Source organism: Lissotriton vulgaris, chromosome 1_2 (assembly GCF_964263255.1).
Source record: "Lissotriton vulgaris chromosome 1_2, aLisVul1.2, whole genome shotgun sequence".
In the NCBI taxonomy this organism is placed as follows: domain Eukaryota; kingdom Metazoa; phylum Chordata; class Amphibia; order Caudata; family Salamandridae; genus Lissotriton; species Lissotriton vulgaris.
The window spans coordinates 340,252,886-340,270,594 of NC_141686.1; the positions used below are offsets into that span (position 1 = coordinate 340,252,886).

Sequence of the window (17,709 nt, forward strand, 5' to 3'; positions counted from 1 at the left end):
TTCAGAAAAAAAGACCACTTCTTACCGGAGGCTCGGTGCCGCGGGCCTTACCCCACCCATCCCACCACTACAGACCTGACGTACAGATCAATTGTCTTCTACACACTGCCTTCCTCTCCTCCTAAGCGGCAGACCCTGACTGACCCAGAATTCCTTCTACAATCTGTGCCCTCACACATCACATAGACCCAGCCCCATCTCTACAGTGCTTTAGTGTGCACTAGCAACAAAAAAGGGCACTGTTACTCTCGGTGAATAACACCTCACTTTCATCTCACACTTAGGGGATGGTGAGTATCGCGGAACTTGGAGTGAAATCACAGATTCTGCCACATAATTCCTCAGAGGTCCTGAACCGGAATGGGGCGTCTCATGCACGGACCAGAATTCAGGTCATTTTTCATGTGCAGAGTCCCATTTCTTAGCCTATCACTGAACGGGAAGGAGAAAATCCTTTGCAAAAATAAAGGTGATACCAGGTACATGACCGCTTCTGGTGTACTCAAGGCCCCGCCCCCAAAGATACCAGTCCACACAACTCAGATTTGGCCCCCTGCAGAACTTACAAAAAATCTGAAAAGATCCACTTTGGAGATATTTTATGCTACATTCCCTCAGAACTGTACAAGTTACTCGCCATTCTGCATGTTAATTCAGTACGAACCAAATACCTGGGATGGCTTTGAGCAGCAATCCATCTGCGTCTGTATTTCCTCTCTCCAGTGGGTCTCTAGCGATAGCTCCACCAGTATCAGCAGTATTCTGTGGCAGGAATGATGAGGCTCCAGATGGGCCCTGCACATCAGCACATGTTGGTTGTAGGTCAGAGGTCTCATCTCGGTTCTCAGGGCCCAGTGGTTCTTGCTTGTATTTCTGATCGTAGTCCTCAGGACTCGGTGGTTCTAGCTTGTAGTTCTGATCGTAGTCCTCAGGAGTCAGTGGTTCTTGCTTGTAGTTCTGATCGTAGTCCTCAGGACTCAGTGGTTCTTGCTTGTAGTTCTGATCGTAATTCTCAGGACTCAGTGGTTCTAGCTTATTGCTGTGCTCTGGACTAAGTGTCTAAAGGTGCATGGGTTCGTTCTTGCAGTTCTGATGTGATTCATGTGCATCAGAGAGCATCTGCTGCCGGCATGTGTTGAGCTGCAGACTCTGGTCCTCTTGAAATGCTGGTTGTCTGCAGAGGTTTTGCCGTTGACCGTCACCATCAAACCACAACAACTCTTGCTTTAGGAGTTCACTTGGTCCCTCCCCATCTGGGAGCACTGGTTGTCTGCACTGGTTTTGCTGTGGCTCATGTCGCTCGTGAAGCAGTGGCTGCAGGCAGACGTTCTGTTGTGGGCCCCAACTATCTGCATACAATGGTTCCTTCTTCACTTGCTCCTCTTGTTCCTGTTCAACTGGGAAAACAAGTTGAATGCACTGGTCCAGCTGTGGTTCCGGCCCATCATCAAACACTGGTGGAAGACGAAGGCTTGGCTCACCTGGAATGACTTGAACATCTGGAGGAGGGCACCTGGAGACAGTACCGTCCTGCTGTGGTCCAGGGCCAGCCGGAGACAGAGGTTGAAGACACGGATTCGGCTGTGGATCACGACCAGGTGAAGATGTAGATTGAAGGCATGGGTTCACCTCCTTGGCCCTGACTGAAAGATTGATAAGAGGGGACCTGCTGAGAGGACAATCTCTGACCACCACCGGACTGGCCATCTCCAAAGACACACCCACATTTACAAGGTGATCTAGACCCTTTGCTTTGCAGATGTGCTCCATTAGCCCAGCGACTCTTGACGGCACGTCCTCTAGGGTCTTCTGCAAGTTATCCAGTTTGGCTTCCAACTGCTCCAACATGGATAAAAGGATCATGTTAGGCGGGTTCCCCGATAGCGCTTCCATCTCACAGTCCCTCTGAGCATCAGTTTGGGATCTTGAAGATGACACATTATGGATAGGAGAAGAAGGGAGTGCAGCTCCTACGGGATCAGGTGAACACTGCACTTCTCCTTTTTGTCTTCGAACCTGCCTTTTCTCCATTCTGGAATTCTGATGTTCACGTCCTCAAGTGTCTGTGAAGGGAAGAAAATAGAAAAGACAACACATTATCACAGGACAATTAGGTCAAAATACTCCTTAGTCTCACCACACGTTTAAGCTTCAAAAAAAAATTATTCAGTCCAGCTACTGGCTCAAAAGAACTAAATTGTCTCAAGAGCTGGAAAGGATCTACCCTGCTCAAGGTCAGGCTGTCCTCGAGGACATCAGGAGTTACCCTGCTACACATCTAAACCCCGCTCAGTGCTGCCCTTACGTGATATGCTGAGATTTCATGCAGGTCTGCTCTGCCCTGCCAGAGAGGACTCCCTATCCAGAGCTGATCTGTTAAGCTTCAAAATTTATCAGTATGATCTCATCAAACCTAACCCTATAATTTAACGGACTTATTATGTTTTTGTAATTCTTTTTTTTTTTTTTTATTAAAATTTGGTAAGCATTACCATAATAGATATTCACTATAAAATTGATCATTGAGGAATAATAGATTTAAAGTCCCAGATAAAAATAAAAATGTGCTTGTCAGAAGCTACCTAGGTCACGTAATCTCTGCTGATGGGGTCTGCCCCAAAGATGAATCAATTAAAGCGACACAGGAAATACCTAGACCCATAAAGAAAGAAGAGGCACTCACGTTTTTGGTGAGAAACTTTCTATTCTCAGTTTGTACCTAATTTACTTGTGCCATGTGAGCCCTGCTGAGGAAGGGTGCAGACTATGTGTGGAGTAGGGAATGCGAGAAGAATTTGCAGATGTTAAGGAGAGTCTTGTGAATGCTCACAGTCTGCATAGTTTTGCCCCATTGTGTTGTTATGGACGCCAGAGACAAGGGCCCAGGAGTGGAACTGAAACAACGGCATGATCGGAAAGAAAGTCATGATTGCCTTTGCATCTAGGGCTTTGCCGGAGGCTGAATGTAGACATTCGAATACTGAGAAGGAGGCGTTGGCCATGCTTTGGGCTCTCAAAATAAACATTCTTGTGGAGTGTAGGAAACTGTAAGTAGAGGATGTTCGACTAGTCCAAACTGGACCCAATCTATGCTGCTGCTACAAGGTGCCTTCTTTCTAGTGTCAAATAAGGGGCAATCTCTTTTTGACGTTTAATATGATACATGCACAATGATGACACGTCTCACAGACCTTGCCAGACCGAGAAAGCACTGTTGATCTTTACTTTCAAGCTCTACATATTTTGAGCAAACAGTGGAAGAGTGCCTATCTCCGAAGGCTAGTAGGCATCAAGCCATTAGTCATTATGACAATTAATAAGCAGAACTTTTGTCTTCTCAGCATTTCACTTTAGTTTATTGCAACCCAGCCACTGCCATAGGACAGGCATTGTTTGGTGGAATGTGAAGAGAGCAGAGGGTTAACTGTCTAAACACAGCAAGATCTGGGTGTCGTTAGAACACATAAATGCTCTAACACCTTTCTCAAGCAAAGCTTCAGCGAGCGGGATTACATAGCTTGTGAACAAATGGGGCTAGATTGAGGACCCACGAGTCACTCTGTAATGCATGCAATGTGTTGGGCGAAAAGTTGCCCAATCTGGCGATACATGTTCAGCCTGTAAAGAATGATATGGACCTCTTTAGGGCCTAGCACCCGATGCCCAAAGCCTCAACATGGTTCACCAAGATGGAGTACTCATCTGTGCAAAGACAGCAGAGAGATCTTATGAGAACAAAGCGTTGGCTCCTGCTCTCATTTCAGCTCATCCATAATCGGTAGAGGCACTGTCTCTGTATTGTGTGATGGCCAAAATCATGCCCTAGTGTCCTTGAGAAAGTGGCTTTGCTACAAACCTTTACACCAGCTAAGAGCAAAAGTAAGGAACGATATTGGTAATAACTTTAATTAAACCAAGGAATCTGCTCCTGGCTTCCAGAACAAGGGATTCGCTGTGGTGTCTTTAAGAAGGGCAGGAACCATACCATTAACAACTAAGTGGGGAGTAATGGCAGAGGTACTGGACCAACTTAGAGGTTCAGATGTCCCCTCTGCACCCCTGGACTCACCTCCCCTTTACACCCTTGGACTCACCTCCCCTCTATACCCCTGGACTCACCTCCCCTCTACACCCCTGGACTCACCCCCTCTCCTCCCCCCTGGACTCACCTCCCCTCTACACCCCTGGACTCACCTCCCATCTTCACCCCAGGACTCACCTACCCTCTACACCCCTGGACTCACCTACCCTCTACACCCCTGGACTCACCTACCCTCTACACCCCTGGACTCACCTACCCTCTCACCCTGGACTCATCTCCTCTCTACACCCCTGGACTCACCTCCCCTCTACACACCTGGACTCACCTCCCCTCTTCACCCCTGGACTCACATCCCCTCTACACCCCTGGACTCACATCCCCTCTACACCCCTGGACTCACATCCCCTCCACACCTCTGGACTCACATCCCCTCTACACCCCTGGGCTCACCTCCTCTCTACACCCCTGGACTCACCTCCTCTCTACACCCCTGGACTCACCTCCCCTCTACACCCCTGGACTCACCTCCCCTCTACACCCCTGGACTCACCTCCCCTCTACACCCCTGGACCCACCTCCCCTCTACAACCCTGGACTCACCTCCCCTCTACACCCCCGGACTCACCTCCTCTCTACACCCCTGGACTCACCTCCTCTCTACACCCCTGGACTCACCTCCCCTCTACACCCCTGGACTCACCTCCCCTCTACACCCCTGGACTCACCTCCCCTCTACACCCCTGGACCCACCTCTTCTCTACAACCCTGGACTCACCTCCCCTCTACACCCCCGGACTCACCTCCTCTCTACACCCCTGGACTCACCTCCTCTCTACACCCCTGGACTCACCTCCCCACTACACCCCTGGACTCACATCCCATCTACACCTCTGGACTCACCTCCTCTCTACACCCCTGGACTCACCTCCAGTCTACACCCCTGGACTCACCTACCCCCCTGGACTGACCTCCCCACTACACCCCTGGACTCACGTCCCCTCTATAGTTAAACATGCAAGTACATTTTTTAAGTGGTGGATAGGTTAGTCAGTTATTTGGATTCGGAAGGATAGTAGAAGGATAGAGGAGGTAAAAAGGTTTGTGTTTATATAGCGCTTGTTAGCAGTGATGGGGTGTGAAGCACGCTACTCCGGAAGCCCATAAAGGACTAGTAGTGAATAAATATGGTGGCATATGAAAGTAATCGGAGTAGTGGATATTAGTCAGTTATTTGGAGTGAGGGGAAGAAAGGTTTGCATTCATATAGCACTTTTTACCCCTGATGGGTTTAACGCATTGGAGCCAGAACCATAACTCAACTTTTAACTGTGTCCCCGGGGACTCACATTGATCCTAGACAAGGTGGGTCTTGGCTGTACAGCACTTCACAATTCACGCGAGTGTTGGTATGGTCTTGGGTCCTCCACCAATGATGTCAGCGCGCTCATTTGTCACCGGATTGTCTGGCCACTGTGATAGGCGCATGCCACGTCCTCATCGTGGTCGGCGCACGCCCAAGCCAGAAAAAAGCGCACACAAGCTTAATAGCAGCCCAAAAATGTGCCCCCGCCAGGCCTGGGTTTTTCCCACACAATTGGATAAAATGTCGCCCAATCTGGCAACACTACCTGTAACTCTTGAACAGATTCACTTCCGGGTGATCGGAGGCAGCTCCTCGCTGAGGATGTTTAAAGCCAAACATTACACAGACACATTCCTTCTTCCGGGTCAATCGCGGCAGAGTCAGCACCGGCAGCGGAAGCCGGAGGGAGCTTTCGTCTCAGGACAACATTACCCCGCCCCCTCCCTCTCACAATGTCTGCTTCCGGGGCAGCAGTGGCAGAGTCTCCTCTAGTACCGGATCCTGCTGAGCTCCTCAGGCCTGCAGGTAGAACAGTGTCCGGGTCAGCGGGGGTAGAGTCATCACCAGCAGTGGAGCCCAGCCTCGCCCCCTCTCTTCCTGTGAGCCCTGGCTGCAGGCACCTTCACTTTCAGCCGAGGTAAGTGAGCCTCTCACAACCATCTGCAACCTAAGGAGTGTGAATGCAGCCTGGGGTGTACTGACCTCACACCAACATCAGGGGGTGCAGGGGGAAGAGGTTCTGACCTCACACCATCATCAGAGGATGCAGGTGTACTGACCTCACACCATCATCAGGGGGTGCAGGTGTACTGACCTCACACCATCATCATGGGGTGCAGGGGGCAGGTTTACTGAACTTGCAGAATATAAAGGCAAAACTGCACATGCAAAGCTCTTTTAATAGGCAAATAGTTTTTAGATGTAACCCTGCACTCTTCTCTGTTTCCACACAGGACTGCATCCTCCCTGTGCAGGAACAGGCCTGGTTATGGGACTCTGCATGAGACAGAGGCCAGTAGCTCCCGTCCTTCATGGTTCGTCGCCATTCCAGGCTGAGGAACTGGAAATAGCGCTATTCATGGGAGGAATTACTGGCCGGAATCACACGTAATAGGCGGATGCAAGTGATGTGGTGTTCATTGAGAATAGTAGACATGCGCAGTCCAGAGAGGGAAATGTGTTTCCAGTTGCACAGTTATATTGGGTAAGATGCAGTCATCTCTAGTTCCTGATAGAAAATTCCTAGTCTGAATTCAGCCTAAACAGTAGGGCCGACCAGGGATGTTGTTGCCACTGCAGGGTTCTCCAGGAGTGCACACCACTTCATGGTAGACAGATACAAAAAGTGATTGGTTATGTGTCACTTGTGAGTTCACCCACCCAACCTCAGGCTCAGCAAAGAGAGTTCATTGTTTTATGGGCAGACACAAGTAGCCATGATCTCCCTACAGCAGCATCCTGCCTTTAGCAAACTCACTAACTGTGTAAAATGTCATCGCATCATCACAGGTAACATGCGGAGTTGGGGTTTGCACACCCGTAGTGTGACTGACGGATTGTGGTTCTAACCATAACGTGCAAATTTCAGGAGTTTGTTCAGTTTTTAGTCTTAACCTTATATGCATTTTACCCTTGTTTTTAAGTGAATTTCTGATTTTTTTAAAGACCCATTGAGGCGTTTTAACTAGGCCATCTACAAATTCACTTTAACCATATTCAGTGGAAATATCTTAGGGATAAAGTACCCCCTGCTGCACCTTCTAAGGATATTGTAAGCCAACAAGGTGTTCCATAACCATATAGAGGAACGAGGGAGGCAGAGTTCCTTTATAAAGTTAGGGAACTCTGAGGTGACTTGCAATAATCTTATTATATGCACCAGGTGGTACTTTATCCCGTAGAATACATGGGCATACCATCACCTTTCCCACAAACCTTGATTGCGTAGCTCCTACATATGCAACAGCTAACATGTTTGCAAACATGAAGAATGAACATAAAACCTCCCCTGCCCCTCGACCCCCTCCCACCCCCCTCTCTGCCCTTCGCCCCCCTCTCTGTCCTTCACCCCCCTCCCTCTACCCCTTGCCCCCTATCACCCCCTCTCTGCCCCTTGCCCCCCTCCCTTTGTCCCTCGCCCCCCTCCCTCTGCCCCTTGCCCCCTGCTCTGCCTCTCACCCCTCCTCTCCCCCTCACCCCCTCCCTCTGCCCCCCTCCCCTCCTCCCTCCTCTCCCCCTCCATCTCTCCCCCCTCCATCTCTCCCCCCTCCCTCTCCCCTCCTCTCCTACCCCACTCCTCCCCCCTCCCTCTGCCCCTCGAGCCCCCCCTCTGCCCCTCGCCCCCCTTTCTGCCCCTCGCCACCCTCCCTCTGCCCCTCGCACCCCTCCCTCTGCCCCTCACTGTCCCTTGCCCCCTCTCACCCCCCTCTCCGCCCCCTACCTCTGGCCCTCACCCCCCTCTCTGCCTCTCGCCCCCCTCCCTCTGCCCCTCGCCCCCTCCCTCTGCCCCTCACCCCCCTCCCTCTGCCCCTTGCCCCCTCCTCTCCCCCTCACCCCTCCTCTCCCCCTCCCTCTGCCCCTCTCCCATCCTCCTCCTCCCTCCTCTCCCCCTCCATCTCTCCCCCCTCCCCCCTCGTCTCCTACCCCACTCCTCTCCCCCCTCCCCCTCTTCCTCCTCCTCCCTCCTCCTCCCTTGTCCTCATCCCTCCTCCTCCCTCCCCTTCTCTCTCCCATCTCTCCCCCTCCCTCTCCCCTCCTCCCCCCTCCTCCCTCCTCCTCCTCCTCTCCCCCCTCCCCCCTCCTCTCCCTGCTCTCCCCCCTCCTCTCCCCCCTCCTCTCCCCCCTTTCTCCCCCTCCTCCTCTCCCCCCTCCCCCCTCTCCCTCTCCCCTTCACCCCTCTCTCCTCCCCTCCCCCTCCCCCCTCCGCTCCCCCTCCTCTCCTCTCCCCCTCCTCCCCTCCCCCCACCCTCTCCCCCTCCCCTCCTCTTCCCCCTCCCCCCTCCCCCCTCCTCTCCCCCTCCCTTCCTTCTCCCCCCTCCTCTCCCCCTCCCTCCCACCTCCTCTCTCCCCCTCCCCTCTTCTCCCCCCTCCCCCTCCTCTCCCCCTCCCCTCCTCTCCCCACTCCTCTCCCCCCTCCCCTCACCCCTCCCCCCTCTCCCCCTCCTCCCTCTCCCCTTCCCTCTCCGCCCCTCTTCCGCCTCCCCTCCCTCTCCCCCTCCCCTCCTCTCCCCCCTCCCCTCCTCTTTATTTATTTATTTTTATTCTTTATTTATTTGTGCAATTTTATATAGCGCGAACTTTACCCGAAGGTGTCAGAGCGCTTTACATAGAATCCAGTTGAAAAAATAAGGACTGACGGTTACATGCGTAAAATGATTGCAAATTTTTGCATTACATAAGAACCAGTTGAAAGCATACGGACTTAGGATTACATGCGTTACAAAAAGGTACAAACAGAAAAAATTGCAAATGTACAAGAGATAGAATCACACAAGGAGGAGATACAAATGGATATACTCTAGGCCTATACTAGTAATATCTCTATCAACATAGGGAGGGGATACACATGGATATACTCTAAAAGTCACCTAGGAGACTAGTCGTTAGAGTTATCTCTATATACATAGGGAAGGGATACACATGGATATTGTTAGAAATGGGATCCCTGGCTGGCCAGGGCTTTCGCCAAAGTCAGTCAGAGACCACCACTCCTAAGTCAGGGCAAGGGAGTTACACGCCAAGATAACCCCAGCTCACCCTCTAGGTAACGTGGCGCGAGCAGCAAGGCTAAACTTGGAGGCGATATGAGTTAAGTATTTGCGCACGCACCCCAGCAACAACACCCAAGGCCCACCACAAAGGAAACTCCACACAAGGTTATATAAAAAATAGCCTTTGTATTACAATAAACACATTAGATAAAAACACACACTTTACAATGTGCCAGGGGCACGGGCAGAAATTACAGGGGATATTTACAAGACAGGGCCACCTGGACCACTGTCAGGAATCAGCACTTTTAGAAATAGCACTTAGAATGTAAAATTACATTAGCACAAAATAGCACACAACCAGTAATCACTGGTAACCAGGACCTCACTAGCACCACCTGTACTAGGGAGAAAACAACCACCTAAGTATCACTATACCCGTAGGGGTGTAAGAACATAACACATGATGCAATGCATAACATTCATTCAGAGGTGTAAGGAGGAAAACACATGATGCATCAACAATACATTCAGAGGTGTAAAAGGACAAAGCACATGACGCATAAAAACACATTCAGAGGTGCCAACAAAAACACACAGTTGCGCAAAATCCACATTAGCCACCACCTGTGGCAGTCCCTAGGCCAACTGGCCTCTCTCTAGGGCTAGGACGCCCTGTGTCCAAAGTCAAGGGGCCTAAACGTGGCAGTTGCCCACAAAGTGCTGGGCAACTGGGTAAGGGTGGGGAAAAACACACGTGGGAGCCTCGCAGGCTCTGTGCCCCAGAACAAAGATGTGCCCCCTAGAGCCTCTCTGGGCTCTCAAACAACAATGGGGCCCCTAAATACAAATGCCCCCGGGGAGCCTCTCTAGGCTCTTGAGAAAGGACTGTGGCACTGAGTCTCTCAGGACTCTAAAGCAACATATGGGCAGGAGCCTCGGGGCTCTGGATCACAAAGATGCAGCTTGTGGGAGTCCCCCCTGGGGACTGGTGATGCCAAGATGCCGCCGTTACGAGCCTCTCTGGGCTCTGGAACAATGGGGGCGCTGTAAGCGGGAGTCCCCCTTCTGGGGACTCCCAAGGCAATGGTGCACCCTGAGCCTCTCGGGGCTCTTGAGGAACAAACAGGCTCTCTCTCGCTCTCGGAGCGGCCCGCTGTCACCCGGGGCCACTCTGAGTGAAGTAAAACGGCCCACGAGCCTCTCAGGGCTCGGTCAGGAATGCCCTTGTGCTGGAGGGGAGGGGCGGTCACCGGAAATGTGCCCCGACGCCCTCCTCTTCAGTAAGGGTCACTGCCCCCCCCCCCCCACTCACCAGCTTGCAGGCTCTCCTCCGCCGGCACTTCCCCTCTCCCCGGGGCTCTCCTCACTTTCTTGGAGCCTCGGGGGGGACAGGTGCCGGCTTCTTCTTCTCGCGCTGCCCCTCGCTGGGTCTCCCGACCTCCCTGGGGATCAGCAACACCTCCGGGGCTCTCCCGGCAGGCAGCTTCCTTCCCTCGTCTCACGCTGCTGCGGCGAGGACGGGACTTCCGGTTGTCCCGCTACAGCCTGCCTGACTTCCTGTGACTGGGGTTGCCAATGGCAGCGGGGCCCTCGGTCGGGAGGCGGGCCCTCGAGGCAAACTCCGGGCAGCAGCAGTAAAAACACGGGCAAATGCCGGGTGGGCACCGGCTTCCAAAAGTAAAGCGCTCCTCAGCGCTAACAGGCAAAATAAAGCGCTTTTAAGCGCTAGAAGGGGAATCCACAGCGCTCCTAGCGCTAGCAACAATCCCAGCGCTTCCAGGGGCTTCAGGGAGGGTCCAAAGTGCTCCCAGGCGCTGTGAGCACAGCACAGCGCTCCCAGGTGCCCCAGCAGGGCAAAGTCCCTGCAAAGTTCCTTGTAGGCAGACAGGGGGCAAGGCTGGGCCCAGAGCCAGCACACTGGGTCTCCAAGCAGGGAGACACTCCAAGTGGCGGTCCTCTGGCCCAGCGACAGCAGCAGCAGCCCCCTCAGGATCCTGGAAGAGAACAGATTCAGTGGGGACACAGCCCCATTTTTATACACCAAATCCTTTGTTCTGGCACAGGGTGGGGGCAGACCCAGTCGCAGCTGGTCCTTGAGTACCCTTGATGGCCCAACCACCCCTTCATTTCACTGGCAGGGCTAGGGTCATCAGTCACACCACAGGGGGGCGGAGCCAGCATTGTGTGGGAAAAACCCAGCCCAATCCAGGACACAGGTACACTCCTCCCACACATCACTCATGCTAATCTCCCACTCACCACCGGGGCAGACCCATCCAGCCTTCCTGGAGCCGGCTCACCAGCCTGCTCCAGCCAATCACACGCCAGACACATTTTACACAAATATGCCAAGTCCTAGAAGTGGCACTTCTACATATGGCACACTCATGCAACACACACCATTGCGAAGCATTCACTCTCACGAGTTCGCACATATCAGATTCGAACCTGTACACCCCACGCATCAGGAACTACCAGGGACACATACATTCCCCATGCATTCCTATGGGAGGGCAGGCCTATCTCATCACATGCACTCGGAGTGCGCCCGCAATTTCCACTGGGACACAGTGAAAGTGCGCAGAACCCAAAAATCACCATCACCAGGTCACCATTACAAGCAAAAAGTCTAGGGGTGAACCTGCCATAAGGGCCAAGTCCAACAGATATACTCTAACAGTCACATAGGAGACTAGTCGTTAGAGTTATCTCTATATACATAGGGAAGTGATATGACTGGATATACTCTAAGAGTCACATAGGTATGGTGGAGAGCACAACGGTCTACAGCATATACTAGTGATTAGAGCTATCTCTATATACATAGGGAAGGGAAAGGACTGGATATACTCTAAAAGTCACAGAGAAGGCAGGCACGTGAGATACCGAACTTTACCCGAAGGTGTCAGAGCGCTTTACATAGGATCCAGTTGAAAACATACGGACTGACGGTTACATGCGTAAGATGATTGCAAATTTTTGCATTACATAAGAACCAGTTGAAAGCATACGGACTTAGGATTACAAGCCTTACAAAAAGGTATACAAATGGATATACTCTAGGCCTATACTAGTAATATCTCTATCAACATAGGGAGGGGATACACATGGATATACTCTAAAAGTCGCTTAGGAGACTAGTCTTTAGAGTTATCTCTATATACATAGGGGAGGGATACACATGGATATACTCTAACAATCACATAGGAGACTAGTCGTTAGAGTTATCTCTATATACATAGGGAAGGGATATGACTGGATATACTCTAAGAGTCACATAGGAGTGGTGGAGAGCACAACGGTCTACAGCATATACTAGTGATTAGAGCTATCTCTATATACATAGGGAAGGGAAAGGACTGTATATACTTTAAGAGTCACAGAGAAGGCAGGTACGTGAGATAAATGAGAGAGGGAAGCAGATAGTGGTGAAAAAGACAGTGAGGAGTGTGTCAGAGGCAACAGGAGAGACAATAGGAAAGTCTAAAGGACAGTGAGAGATCTCTAAAAGGGCGGAAGAAAAAGTTAGAAGAAGAGGCAAGTCATACAGAGAAAATGGCGGGGAGCACGAAGGTCCAAGTCCGAAAGTTCAGGAAGAGGGCTGGCATAGCCAGCAGGTCCAGGGGGAGAAAGGCAGTCCGCAGCAAAGTCGCAGCCTCATCGTTCAAGAGGAGCTGGGGCAGAGGAGATCAATCCGGAGACCAAAGGAGCGTCAGGGGAGAAAGACCACAGGCGCCCAGGCAGAGATGGAAGGCAGCAAAGTTTGAAGCAAAGGTTTGAAGGGAAGGAGGGGCCTCTCACCAGAGCCCAGTTAAGCACAATGTGGGTGGTGGCGTTGAGCGTGTGGGGGGGGAAGACCGTGTTGACGCTATGGATGCGGTCGCGCTGATTCCCGGAGAGTTGCGTGTGGGTTCATCCGCCCTGGCATGCGTTCGTGTCCCTGGAGCCTGTGTCCGCCGGTCGTATGAAGCGTGTCCCCAGGGGCGCCTTCTTGGAGTCAGGCACCGTTGGCGCGAAGCAGCGCGGTCTGCGGGGTGGGGGGTGGCACATCTCTGCCCTTGGGCCCAGGCCCGTCTGTTGCCGAGAACGGATGTATGGTCCCTGGAACAGGTAAGTGAGGATGGTCTCGAGGCTGCGCCGTCGTCTGCTTAATTCAGACACTCTGTTCATCACCACCCCCTTTTCTGAATCGTTTTTGGCCACTATAGGTGTGGCAGGGTATACTCAGACATGAGTCCCTTTCTCACTGCACCATCAGGATTCAAGCAAGCCGGGCCGAAGACGGCTGAAATGCCAGAAACCGGTCCCCGGTAGCTTGTCTCCTTTCTGGTGAAGAATTGGCTTGGTAGTTTAGTCTGCCCTGTTCCCATGATGCACTGGGCCAGGGGCAGACTGATTTGCATATAGCCAGGTTCTGAGCTGGGATGGTGCAGTGAGATAAATACCGGTGATGGATCAAGCCATGATCTTTGGACTGGGTAAGAGTGGTCTGTTTAACTCAGACACTCTGTTCATCACCACCCCCTTTTTAGGTCGAGCTCTCGACCTATTGTCACGGAGTCGCTCCTCAAGGGACGTAGACAGGTGCACGAGAGCCGATTGCATATCGTGGACGCGCATCCCCAGCCGTGCACATCTTTTGCTCCACATTCCACATTCACAGCAGCAGCCTCTCACAATCACGCACGCACACAGCCACACACACACACACACACACCCACACCCTCCCTCTCTGCCCCCCCACCCACTCACCTGGCTCTTTCCGCTGTCCCTCTCCCTCTGCAGCGGGTCAGTGTAGGCAGCAGGCAGCCTCGGAGGTCGCCGTGTCTTCTCCGGCGATCCGATGTGCACGCTCACGGCGACGTGCGCTCCCACTGCGCTGTTTCGCGTCATTTCCGCAGTTGCAGCAGCCTGACCAAAAAGCACAACCATTGACGTGTGGAGCGTGGTCAGCCACCGATGCAGATGACTCGTGGAACAGTGCTGGTATTACATTATTTCAGCTCTATGAGGGGTGCCTGTCGGCATGCTGTCATAATGACTTTCTTTGTTTCTCCATTGTAAGCCTTAATTAAATAGAATTATCAGTGCCGGACTGGGACTGCCGGTGTGCAGCAGCGCAGCGCGTTCACGTAGGTGTCTCCTCCGCCCCCGTACCTGCGCACCTTAATTCACCTTAGGGTGGGGTGGGGCTGGTGGGTCACTCATGCGGCATGCGCACTGGGCTTTCACAATTTAAAGTGCGCGTAACTACCATGATCTAGAGAGGCACCGCGACCGCTGCCAGGGCCATCATTTAATTAGCACCCCTGTCTGCCGACTGCCGCCCGCAGCAGGTGAGTTCCAGGGCTTTCCAACTGGGCTCTCTGTGTCCGAGCTGTAACGTGATGCTGGGAGAGCCAATGCAGAGGGAGTTTACCGCACGCACTGTGTCCCACTGCTCTGTTGTTTGGATGCCCGGTGCCGGACGGTGTTATATGGGTCGTCAGATCACTGGTGATCGCCCCGCTTCCGCGCCCCCACCCTCCCGAAATCTCTATGCTTCCGTGATGGCCGCTTCAGGAGTCGGACCAGCAACCTGCCCCGGTGGGGGGAGCCGGGGATTAGTTCGCTTCCAAAATTATTTACCGGAAGTATAAGAGTCTAGGAGTTCCCCGTGTGCACGGCGTTATGTGCACACCTTTGTTAACCAGGAGGTTAAACTCTAAACTTTACTTTTTTAAATCTGTGCAACTCTTAAATTAAAGTCCTGAGTAAATGTTGTATTTGATTTAGCTCAGGCGAAGGAGTCAAGCCTGAATTTATTGGGCCTGTGGCTTCCACTTTGTTTCAGACGTGTAACCCGGTGCCCCACTGCTCGTGGGCATGTCTCTGGCGCGGGGAGAGGGGCACAGGTCTACTTATACTCCAGTTCAGAACCGCGGCACACCCTCCACGTAATACAAGCACCGAAGAGGCGTTCAGGTGAGGGTGCAGGATCTGGAAAGTTCTCCAGAGTCGCGAGTCTTTGTGCTCGCACCCCACCTCCTCCCCCCAACCACACAGACCTCGTAAATAGAACTTCTCCATGTAATTAAGCTTCGCACGTTTTAGAGGAAGGCGGAAGTAGTTCCAAAACGTATCACAGCCTCTCACGTGCTTCTTTGATATTTACGAGTCTCCGCAGAATTTAGGGGCAATGCGATTTTTTTAGGGAAAAAGGTGAAGTAAACCTAGAGCAATTCGTCCTGCTTGCCTGTTGTTATCTATGGACAGGGAATCTGTAAGGTATGCAGATTGCCATATGGAATGTGTGTCTGTTTCTTTTCGTATCGGCACACACACATCGAAGGCTAGGTGCATATGCCGAGGGGATCGATGTAATGTATAAGAATACATGTTTGTGTGCAGCTGTGAACACGCACAGGCATAAGTATCTATTTAATGAGAGGTGTGTAATTGAATGTTGGTATGTACTGAGGTTGGGAAAGCTAGCATTAAACAAAAATAAGATGCACAGAAAACTGTCACACACTTTTGTCCCTATATACCGAGAAGAGCTAGACGAGATGATATATAGGTGTTGTTTTAATTATGTAAGTGTGTGTGTGTGTGGATATATATATATATCTATAGGTGATATGTTTGGGAGTTTTATTGCACAAAATGCAGTGGTATAAAAACCCATATATCAAAGGGAACTATGAAAACCACCCCACAGAGCTTTAACTTTATCAGGACTTCTAGGGTTATCCTGCATTGGGGCTAAATCATGCAGCAAGATTACTAAATTATGCAGAGCAAAATTAAAATTATGCAGCACATTTACTGGCAATATTATTTTCATTCGTTTGTGCTGGACATACTAAATGTACTCCGTACACACTGTTAGCTGCTCTGAATAACACAGCCTTTTCAAGGGGACTGCTATAAAATCAACATGGAATATTAGATACATAATGGGGCAACACCTGTAATGTGGGTGGATTGCCATCCTGACATTTACAAACAATGAGGCTATATATATATATATATATAATTATAGTCTGGCACACACAATTATGGATAGTGGCTAGGTAAAGACAGCAGTTTACACAGGTATATATGCATCAAAGTGTGCCCACATACCCAGAAGCACCGAAATATACTCTCACACCAGCCCCATGCTCACACACAGAAAAAGAAAACAGACTATCTCCGTTTTTTTTTATTTCATGATTAATGGGGTTGGCGTATTGATCGATTGTAACGTAAAGTGCACGTAAAAGCTTGCAGACACACATGGTTTCAGAACGCCCATTTTGAAGTTTAAAAATAAGCCTGCTTTTTGGAAAACGACAATTTACTGCAGGGAAGGTGTGGCGGTTTTATGGGAGACGTGGGAACTTCTGTGTCAGTCCTGGGGGTTGTTCAGAGTTTAGAGTCAAACAAACGCGTTGCTTCAGATGGTTGCCAAACAGAAAGCAAGACAAATACACACCAAATGTCCCGTGTGTCGCCAATATGCTCGAGTGTAAGGGGTGGGGGTTTTGGTGAGGTGGGGGAAGCAGGAGGGCGGCTGGGAAGCGCTTTGCAGATTCTCCGAGCGTGTTAGGTGAACTGGCAGATTTATGATGGTCATTGGAAGCAGGGTCTTTAAATCCCTAAACCACGCCGGTTTTTTTTCTCACTGTATAAACGTAGGTTTTGTCTCTCGAAAGAAAGTGGCTTTGAAGCCCCCCCTGGAAGCCTGCGCGAGCCTACTTGCTTCAAGTCCCCAGATCGGGCTTTAATTAAAACTACTCTCCCGTGCCTAACAAAAATGAATGTGTGTCCTTATGTAACGTAACTGGTGCTATGTAAAGCGCTCTGATAACCTAATCGGTTCAAGTTCGCGCTATATAAAACTCTAAAAAAACAAAAAAAAAACTGAAGAATGGTGAAACCTTGGACAATAGTGCTTCCTGGTGGCTTTGAGTGGTTCATAGTAACCAAGGTTTCAGATTGTAATGTGTGACATTTTCATAATGTTCGTGTATTTATGAGGGACATTTGGGCGACTATGAGTGATACTTTCTTGCGAGTGAAATCAGCAATTAAGACGAGGGAAACATATTAATATCTTACACTCGGGCAAGAGCAACTCTAAAATCTAGACTGCTGTAACCTAATTGACCTGTTGAATAAATATCTAACAATTATATTAAAACTTTAACTCCGACCTTAGCAGGAACTGCAGCGTTAATTGTTTATACTTACCAAGTCTCTCTGCTTGGCTGCAGACAACTGCTGGGATTCGGGATATATTCTCACTTAGTGACAACGGTGAGAGGAGATGACTGGTGACACTAAAGCTAACACTACCGAGACAAACTCACTGAGGGCTTCACCTTCCATAGTTAACATGGAGTTGGCCATAATCACTCTTGAAACTCATAACCCCACTCCCTTCCTACGGTGTCAGGATCTTACTCTCCACGGAATTAGCTTATTGCTCAAGGAGGCCTTTCACCCCCACAGCTGATAAGCACATCAGTTAATGCAAATCAGCTCAAAGTGGCAACTTTATGACTGGATGGCAAAGATAAATATGCTTTTTAGACAAGTACATTAAAAAAAACTTGCTCTAGATC

General features: G+C 50.8%; 1 protein-coding gene across 1 annotated transcript in view; it reads right to left on the minus strand.

Annotated features, from left to right (window-relative positions):
- The window catches only part of LOC147736709 (uncharacterized), a 29,006-nt gene extending 26,948 nt beyond the window's left edge, over positions 1-2,058 (minus strand). The window contains 1 exon segment of the mRNA XM_086953433.1: positions 672-2,058. Coding sequence (XP_086809559.1) covers positions 672-2,031 — 1,360 coding nt within the window. The 5' untranslated portion in view covers positions 2,032-2,058.
- Positions 2,059-17,709: the final 15,651 nt, after the last annotated feature.